This window comes from Salvelinus sp. IW2-2015, unplaced genomic scaffold, assembly GCF_002910315.2.
Source record: "Salvelinus sp. IW2-2015 unplaced genomic scaffold, ASM291031v2 Un_scaffold2090, whole genome shotgun sequence".
NCBI lineage: Eukaryota > Metazoa > Chordata > Actinopteri > Salmoniformes > Salmonidae > Salvelinus > Salvelinus sp. IW2-2015.
The window spans coordinates 86769-96652 of record NW_019943429.1 but is presented as its reverse complement, the minus strand read 5'-3'; the positions used below and the strand labels follow the sequence as shown (position 1 = coordinate 96652).

Below are 9884 nucleotides of genomic sequence, written 5' to 3'. Positions count from 1 at the left end.
TCTACACCTGTTTGTTTATGAAGCATTCACTGTTATCTACACCTGTTGTTTATGAAGCGTTCCACTGTTAGTCTACACCTGTTGTTTATGAAGCATTCCACTGTTAGTCTACACCTGTTGTTTATGAAGCGTTAGTCTACACCTGATGTTTATGAAAGCATTCCACTGTTAGTCTACACCTGCTGTTTATGAAGCATTCCACTTAGTCTACACCTGTTGTTTATGAAGCATTTCCACTGTTAGTCTACACCTGTTGTTTATGAAGCGTTTTCACTGTTACTCTACACCTGCTGTTTATGAAGCGTTCCACTGTTAGTCTACACCTGTTTTTTATGAAGCATTCCACTGTTATCTACACCGTGTGTTATGAAGCGTTCCACTGTTAGTCTACACCTGTTGTTTATGAAGCGTTCCACTGTTAGTCTACACCTGTTGTTTATGAAGCATTCCACTGTTAGTCTACACCTGTTGTTTATGAAGGTTCCACTGTTAGTCTACACCTGTTGTTTATGAAGCATTCCACTGTTAGTCTACACCTGTTGTTTATGAAGCGTTAGTATACACCTGATGTTTATGAACATTCCACTGTTAGTCTACACCCTGCTTTATGAAGCATTCCACTGTTATCTACACCTTGTGTTTATGAAGCATCCACTGTTAGTCTACCACCTGTTGTTTATGAAGCGTTAGTCTACACCTGTGTTTATGAAACGTTTCCACTGTTACTCTACAACCTGCTGTTTATGAAGCGTTCCACTGTTAGTCTACACCTGTTGTTATTGAAGCGTTCCACTGTTAGTCTACACCTTTTGTTTATGAAGCGTTCCACTCTTAGTCTACACCTGTTGTTTATGAAGCATTCCACTGTTAGTCTACACCTGTTGTTTATGAAGCGTTCCACTGTTAGTCTACACCTGTTGTTTATGAAGCATTCCACTTTAGTCTACACCTGTTGTTTATGAAGCGTTAGTCTACACCTGTTGTTTATGAAGCATTCCACTGTAGTCTACACCTGTTGTTTATGACGTTCCACTGTTAGTCTACACCTTGCTGTTTATGAAGCATTCCACTGTTAGTCTACACCTGTTGTTTATGAAGCGTTATGTCTACACCTGTTGTTTATGAAGCATTCCACTGTTAGTCTACACCTGCTGTTTTATGAAGCATTCCACTGTTAGTCTACACCGCTGTGATGAAGCGTGTGACAAATACAATTGGATTTGATTTGAGTCATATCTTCTTTTCTTCTCATCCAGTTCATACCAAAAGGGCTTAACGTATCATAGCTTTTACACAGGGCAGATTCATCTCCAGCTCAGAATGCCTCTCACACTCTTTCTGTAGACACATCGAGGTCTGAGCTAAATGTGTCTCTCGTCACCTGTATCCAAGATCAGAGGAATGACACCTTCACATCATCTCAAATATGTTTTTAAACACTCAGGGTGCCTCCTCACACCACACAAAAGGATGTGGGCAAACTCACAGCACTGAAAATAAACATGCCACTTTTCTCTTAGTAATCTAATGTCATATTCAAGTTGTGTCCCTATCTAAATATTGCAGAATTTGTTAGTGCAAATTCTATTTATTTTCCACCACTTCATTCACACTTTGCTCTTTGTGTGTCATTATGCAACACTGAGATGCAGCTCCTAGCCCATAGCATGTATCATAGCTATTAACATCTAATCACTAGCCGTCATCAGCCTATCATGACCTACACTACCAAAAGTACACTACACGACCAAATGCTCGTCCAACATCTCATTCCAAAATAAAGGGCGTTAATTAATATGGAGTTGGTCTCCCCTTTGCTGCTATAACAGCCTCCACTCTGGGAAGGCTGTCCAATAGATMTTGGAACATTGGAAGCAAGTCCCCGCAGCATTCAGCCACAAGAGCATTAGTGAGGTCGGGGCACTGATGTTGGGCGATTAGGCCTGGCTCGCAGTCTGCGTTCCAATTCATCCCAAAGGTGTTCGATGGGGTTGAGGTAAGGGCTCTCTACAGGCCAGTCAAGTWCTTCCCCACTGATCTCGACAAACCATTTCTGTATGGATCTCGCTTTGTGCACAAGGACATTGTCATGCCAAAACTGTTGCCACAAAGTTGGAAGCACTGAATTGTCTAGAATGTCATTGTATGCTGTAGTGTTAAGATTTCCCTTCACTGGAACCAAAGGGCCTAGCCAGAACCATGAAAAACAGCCCAGACCATTATTCCAAACCTTACAGTTGGCACTATGCTTTGGGGCAGGTAGCATTCTCCTGGCATCCGCCAAACTCAGATTCGTCCGTCAGACTGCCAGATGGTTGAGCGTGATTCATCACTCCAAAGAACGCGTTTCTGCTGATCCAGAGTCCAATGGCAGCAAGCTTTACACCTCGGCCATGGAAACCCATTTCATGAAGCTCCCGACAAACAGTTCTTGTGCTGACGTTGCTTCCAGAGGCTGTTTGGAACTTGGTAGTGAGTGTTGCAACAGAGGACAGACAATTTTTACYTGCTACGCGCTTCAGTACTCGGCGGTCCTTTTCTGTGAGCTTGTGTGGCCTACCACTTCACGGCTGAGCCGTTGTTGCTCCTAGACATTTCCACTTCACAATAACAGCACTTGACTCATTGGAAAGGTGGCATCATATGACGGTGCCACCTTGAAAGTCACTYAGCTCTTCAGTAAGGCCATTCTATTGTCAATGTTTGTCTATGGAYATTGCATGGCAGTGTGCTCGATTTTATACACTTGTCAGCAATGGGTGTGGCTGAAATAGCCGAATCCACTCATTTGAGGGGTTGTCCACATACTTTTGTATATACAGTGTATGTCCTCTATCTGCTGGTAGTATATCACATGTCTCTGTATTATTAATGTGATTAGAAGGATAAATAACGGTGGAAATGTAATTAAGGGTTTAATGAAAAGTATGAGTTAGGTGGCACCGTATTAATGAGGAGCTGATGGATGATGGAGCGGGGAGGAGAGGAGTGGGGAGGAGGGAGGAGGGTTGGTGAGAGAAGTGTTGGGAGAGGGGGGTGGAGGAGAGGGGGTGTGTCATAGAGATATGAACAGCCTATGGCTTCACACTGTGCCACCGCTCCTCCCTACATCTGTTGGCTTCTTCAGACACTCCATTTCCTCTTCCTCTGACCTCACTTTCCTTTCCTGTTCTTAGCAAACCATCACTTTCCTTTCCTGTTCTCAGCAAACCATCACTTTCCTTTCCTGTTCTTAGAAACCATCATTTCCTTTCCTGTTCTCAGAAAACCATCACTTTCCTTTCCTGTTCTTAGCAAACCATCACTTTCCTTTCCTGTTCTTAGCAAACCATCACTTTCCTTTCCTGTTCTCAGAAAACCATCACTTTCCTTCCTGTTCTCAGAAAACCATCATTTCCTTTCTGTTCTTAGCAAACATCACTTTCTTTCCGTTCTCACAGCAACCATCACTTTCCTTTCCTGTTCTCAGCAAACCATCACTTTCCTTTCCTGTTCTCAGAAAACCATCACTTTCCTTTCCTGTTCTCAGCAAACCATCACTTTCCTTTCCTGTTCTTAGCAAACCATCACTCTTTCTGTTAAAACCATCATTCCTTTCCTGTTCTCAGCAAACCATCACTTTCCTTTCCTGTCTCAGCAAACCATCACTTTCCTTCTCTCGTTCTCAGCAAACATCACTTTCCTTTCTGTTCTCAGCAAACCATCACTTTCCTTTCTGTTCTCAGCAAACATCATTTCCTTTCTGTTCCTACCCTCACTGTTCCGTAAAGCATAGGTTGTAAATTGTCCTTACCGTTTAAACGCACATTTGTCTCAATGAAAGTTTGATGCCAATTGTAATCCAAAAAAAAAATGAATTAGTTATCTCTGGTTTGTTCAGCCATTTCGATGAGTTAGGGTTAGAGTTTTGGGATAAACGCCGAAAATAAGGTTAACACAGGCTTAGGAGATCTGATGCGTTTTTGTTCTATGAGATAATATCAGTCAGTTAACTGAAGAAAAAAAAAGATGCCATACCATTTCTCTCTGTGAGGATCGAAGCTGGAGACAGGACAAAGTAACAATGCAGACACAGGGAGCAGACAGTTATAGACAGGGAATCAACAACGGGAAGGAGTCCGGTGCGTCCAATGAGCGCTGCTGTGCGTAGTGATGGTAACAGGTGTGCGTAATGAAGGGCAGCCTGGCGCCCTCGAGCGCCAGAAAAGGAGAGCGGGAATGCGTGACAGCTCTCTATGAGAGGATATACTGTAAGATAACATCAATCATTTTCACCTTATGTGATGGTGCACAGGCATAGCTATGCCTTAGTCTGTGTGAGCCAGTCATCCTTTAATCAGTTTCACATTCCTTTGGGGGGTGTTCTCTTCTATTCAGTGTGTAACACACCTGTCTGGTTGCGTGCGTGGGGCCATTCTCCGAGGTTGACATGCTGATAAGCATAAGAGTTTGTCGCTATAAAGGGTTAAAGCGGGCGTAGCAGAGCGACGACAGCACTGGGAGAATGCTTCGTAAATATAAAAGAGAAGAGTTCAACTGGGCTGCTTCAGTAAATATAAACAGCAGGAAGAGTTCAACTGGATCTGTCAGTACAATATAACACAGAGGAAGGGTAACAACCTGGACTCTGTCAGTACAATATAACACAGAGGAAGAGTTCCAACCTGGGCTGCTTCAGTACAATATAACACAGAGGAAGAGTTCCAACCTGGACTCTGTCAGTACAATATAACACAAGAGGAAGGGTAACAACTGGACTCTGTCAGTACAATATAACACAGAGGAAGGGTAACAATGGACTCTGTCAGTACAATATAACACAGAGGAAAAGTTCAACCTGGACTCTGTCAGTACAATATAACACAGAGGAAGGGTAACAACCTGGACTCTGTCAGTACATATAACACAGAGGAAAATTCCAACCTGGGCTGCTTCAGTACAATATAACACAGAGGAGAGTTCAACCTGGACTGTGTCAGTACAATATAACACAGAGGAAGAGTTCCAACCTGGACTGTGTCAGTACAATATAACACAGGGGAAGAGTTCCAATGGACTGTGTCAGTACAATATAACACTGAGGAAGAGTTCCAACCTGGACTGTGTCAGTAACAATATAACACTGAGGAAGAGTTCCAACCTGGACTGTGTCAGTACAATATAACACTGAGGAAGAGTTCCAACTGGACTGTGTCAGTACAATATAACACTGAGGAAAAGTTCCAACCTGGGCTCTGTCAGTACAATATACACAGAGGAAGAGTTCCAACCTGGACTGGTCAGTACAATATAACACTGAGGAAGAGTTCCAACCTGGGCTCTGTCAGTACAATATAACACTGAGGAAGAGTTCCAACCTGGACTGTGTCAGTACAATATAACACTGAGGAAGAGTTCCAACCTGGACTGTGTCAGTACAATATAACACTGAGGAAAGTTCCAACCTGGCTTGTCAGTACAATATAACACAGAGGAAGGTTCCAACCTGGACTGTGTCAGTACATATAACACGAGGAGAGTTCCACCTGGACTGTGTCAGTACAATATACACAAGAGGAAGAGTTCCAACCTGGACTGTGTCAGTACATATAAACAGAGGAAGAGTTCCAACTGAGACTGGTGTCAGTAGCATATAACACAGAGGAAGAGTTCCAACCTGGACTGTGTCAGTACAATATAACACAGAGGAAGAGTTCCAACCTGGGCTGCTTCAGTACAATATACAGAGAGGAAGTTCCAACATATTTTTCTCCCTCCTCCACCTACCTACCTCAGACTACGCCTCTGCAGGATCTTGTCCGTCTGGAACTGGGGCTTTCCGTTCTGTGATTCAGGTTATCAAATCAAATGTTATCACTACTCTACGTAGTAAACTGACTGGAGGATAGATTGGGGATATGACGTATGACCATGCATCACAGCTTATCTTACACATAATATTCAATTATTGACTTATGAATGCACCTCGAGTTACTGGTGATTTGTTTCTAAATTGTTAAAAATCCTGTCTGAAGAGCGTTTATTCGTCTTATCAACACTAGATGGCGATAGAGCTTCATATTGGGCACTAGTCTGTGGAGTGTAGTCAAATGTCCTGTTCACCATACCATTCATGTGATTTATTTAACACCAAACAGAACAACGCAGCTTTTCAAAAATGGATCTGATGAAAACAAAAATTGTATTTTCTTTTTCTGTCTTTCCCAGGTTTCCTGTCCCAGGTGTGAAGCGCTCTCACCCTCATGGCCCTGACCCTAAGATCAAAGCCCCTGAACCAGTCATCTCCCAGATCATCGACAAACTCAAACACATCAACCAGGTGGTCTGCATGTGTGTGTGTGTGTGTGTGTGTGTGTGTGCGTGCGTGCGTTTATGCGTTTGTGGGTACTTTCATATATGTTTATGCTCAGGTCAGTCAAAACAGGCTGTTGATGGAGGGCACATGTGTGTGGGCCCTTACCCCTGGGCCTGGCCCTACCCGCTGGCCTAGCCACCTACCTGGGCCTAGCCCCTACCCCTGGACCTAGCCCTACCCCTGGGCCTGCCCTACCCCTGGGCCTAGCCCCTACCCTGGCTAGCCTACCCTGGCCTAGCCTACCCGGGCCAGCCCTACCCCTGAGCCTAGCCCTACCCCTGGGCTAGCCCCTACCACCTGGCCTAGCCTAACCCCTGGCGCTAGCCCTACCCTGGGCCAGCCCCTACCCCTGAGCTAGCCCCTAAACCTGGGCTGGCCCCTATCCCTGCCTAGCCCCTACCTGGGCCTAGCCCTACCCTGGTTAGCCCTACCCTGAGCCTAGCCCTACCCTGGCTAGCCTACCCCTGGCCTACCCCTACCCCTGAGCCTAGCCCCTTGGGCCTGCCCCCTATCCCTGCCTAGCCCTACCCTGGGCCTAGCCCCTACCCCTGAGCCTAGCCTTACCCCTGGGCCTGGCCTATCCTGAGCCTAGCCCTATCCCTGAGCCTAGCCCCTACCCCCTGGGCCTAGCCCCTACCCCTGGGCCTAGCCCCTACCCTGGGCCTGGCCCCTACCCTGAGCCTAGCCTACCCCTGAGCCTACCCTCTGAGCCTAGCCCCTACCCCTGGGCCTAGCCCTATCCCTGAGCTCCCCTACCCTGGCTGGCCCTTCCTGGCCTAGCCCCTATCCCTGAGCCTAGCCCCTACCCCTGGGCTAGCCCCTACCCTGAGCCTGCCCCTACCCTGGGTGGCCCCTATCCCTGAGCCTAGCCCCTACCCCTGGGCTAGCCCCTACCCCTGAGCCTACCCCCTACCCTGGGCCTGGCCCCTATCCTGAGCCTAGCCCTATCCCTGACCTAGCCCCTACCCTGGGCCTAGCCTTACCCTACCCTGAGCCTAGCCCCTACCCTGGGCCTGCCTACCCTGAGCCTAGCCCTACCCTGGCCTGCCCTATCCTCTGAGCCTAGCCCTATCCTGAGCTAGCCTATCCCTGGCTAGCCCCTATCCTGAGCCTGCCCTATCCCTGAGCTAGCCCTATCCCTGAGCCTAGCCCCTATCCGCTAGCCCATCCCTGAGCTAGCCCTATCTGAGCCTAGCCCTATCCTGAGCTGCCCTACCTGACCTAGCCCTATCTGAGCTACCTACCTGGGCCTGGCCCCTACCCTTGTTCTGACCCAGCATATGGAATGCAGGTTACTCTTTAGAGCTCTCTGGTTCTGACCACAGCCATATGGAATGCAGGTTACTCTGTAGAGTCTCTGGTTTTGACCCAGCCATATGGAATGCAGGTTACTCTGTATAACTATCTGGTTCTGACTCAGCCATATGGATGTAGGTTACTCTGCAGCTACAGTTGAGGTCGGAATTTTACATACACCTTAGCAAATACATTAAATCAGTTTTTCACAAATCCTGACATTTAATCAGAGTAAAATTCCCTGTCTTAGGTCAGTTAGGATCAACACTTTATTTTAAGAATGTGAAATGTCAGAATATTAGTAGAATGATTTATTCAGCTTTTATTTCTTTCATCACATTCCCAGTGGGTCAGAAGTTTACATACACTCAATTAGTATTTGGTAGCATTGCCTCTAAATTGTTTAACTTGGGTCAACGTTTTGGGTAGCCTTAGAGATATCATAACATAGAGACATAAGGGGACATCAGGTCATAAGACATCAGGTCATAGAGACATCAGGTAGGACATCAGCAATAGAGACATCAGGACATAGACATCAGATAGAGACATCAGAAATAGAGAACCAGGAATATATACATCAGGGGACATGAGGACATAGAGCATCAGACATAGAGACATCAGGACATAGAGACACAGGACTGAGAACATCAGGGACATAAGAAATAGAGACATCAGCACATAGAGACATCAGGGGACATCAGGTATAATAGACTCAGGTCATAGAGACATTCAGGACATGAGAGACATCAGCACATAGAGACATCAGGACATAGAGACATCAGCAATAGAGACATACCAGGACATAGAGACATCAGGGGACATCAGGAAATAGAGACATCAGCACATAGAGACCAGACATAGAGACATCAGGGGACATCAGATCATAGAGACATCAGCACATAGAGACAATCAGGGGACATCAGGTCATAGAGACATCAGCACATAGAGACATCAGGGGACATCAGGTACATAGAGACATCAGCAGATAGAGACATCAGTACATAGAGAATAGCCATAGAAACATCAGGGCATAGGACATCAGGGCAATAGAACATAGGCACATGAGGAATAGAGAAAAGAACATATATACATCGGGGACATCAGGACATAGGACATCAGGGACATCAGGACATAGCGGCAATCATGGGAAACATCAGGAGATAGATACATCGGGGACATCAGGACATAGAGACATACACGCATAGAGACATCAGTAGATAGATACATCACGGGACATCAGGACATAAGAGACATAAGCACATAGAGGCATCAGGACACAGAGACATAAGCACAATAGAGACATCAGGACATAGAGACATCAGGGGACTCAGGACATAGAGACATCAGGTCATAGAGACATCAGGGCATAGAGACATCAGGGGACATCAGGACATAGAGACATCAGGGGACATCAGGACATAGAGACATCAGGGGACATCAGGACATAGAGACATCAGCCATAGAGACATCAGCATAGAGACATCAGTAGATAGATACATCAGGGGACATCAGGACATAGAGAACATAAGCACATAGAGGCATCAGAACACAGAGACATAAGCACATAGAGACATCAGGACATAAGACATCAGGGACATAGGACATAGAAGATCAGGTCATAGAGCATCAGGGATAGAGACATAGGGACTCAGGACATAGAGACATCAGGGGACATCAGGACATAGAGACATCAGGGACATCAGGAATAGAGACATCAGCATGAGACATCAGGGCATAGAGACATCAGGGCACATCAGGACATAGAACATCAGGAAAGAGACACAGGACATATTACATCAGGGACATAGGACATAGAGGACATAGGGGACATCAGGACATAGCACATAGAACATCAGGACATAGAGACATAGGACATCAGGGACATCAGGAATAGAGACATCAGGGGACATCAGGACATAGAGACATTCAGGGACATCAGGATTAGAGACATCAGGACATAGAACATCAGCATGACATACAGCATAATAGAGACATCAGACATATATACATCAGGGGACATCAGGACATAGAGACATCAGGGGACATCAGGATATAGAGACATCAGGACATAGAGACATCAAGACATAGAGACATTAGGGCATAGAGACATCAGGACATAGGACATCAGGACATGGAAACATCAGGACATGAGACATGCACGGAACATGGAAAACTCAGGAATCATAGAGACATCAGGACATGGAACATCAGGACATGAAACTCAGGACAT

General features: G+C 45.9%; 1 protein-coding gene across 1 annotated transcript in view; it reads left to right on the top strand.

The window, feature by feature from the left end:
* The window catches only part of LOC112072924 (glypican-3-like), a gene marked incomplete at its 3' end in the record, with an annotated part of 124166 nt that overhangs the window by 32355 nt on the left and 81927 nt on the right, over positions 1-9884 (top strand). Inside the window, 1 exon segment of the mRNA XM_070439979.1 lies at positions 6208-6319. Coding sequence (XP_070296080.1) covers positions 6208-6319 — 112 coding nt within the window.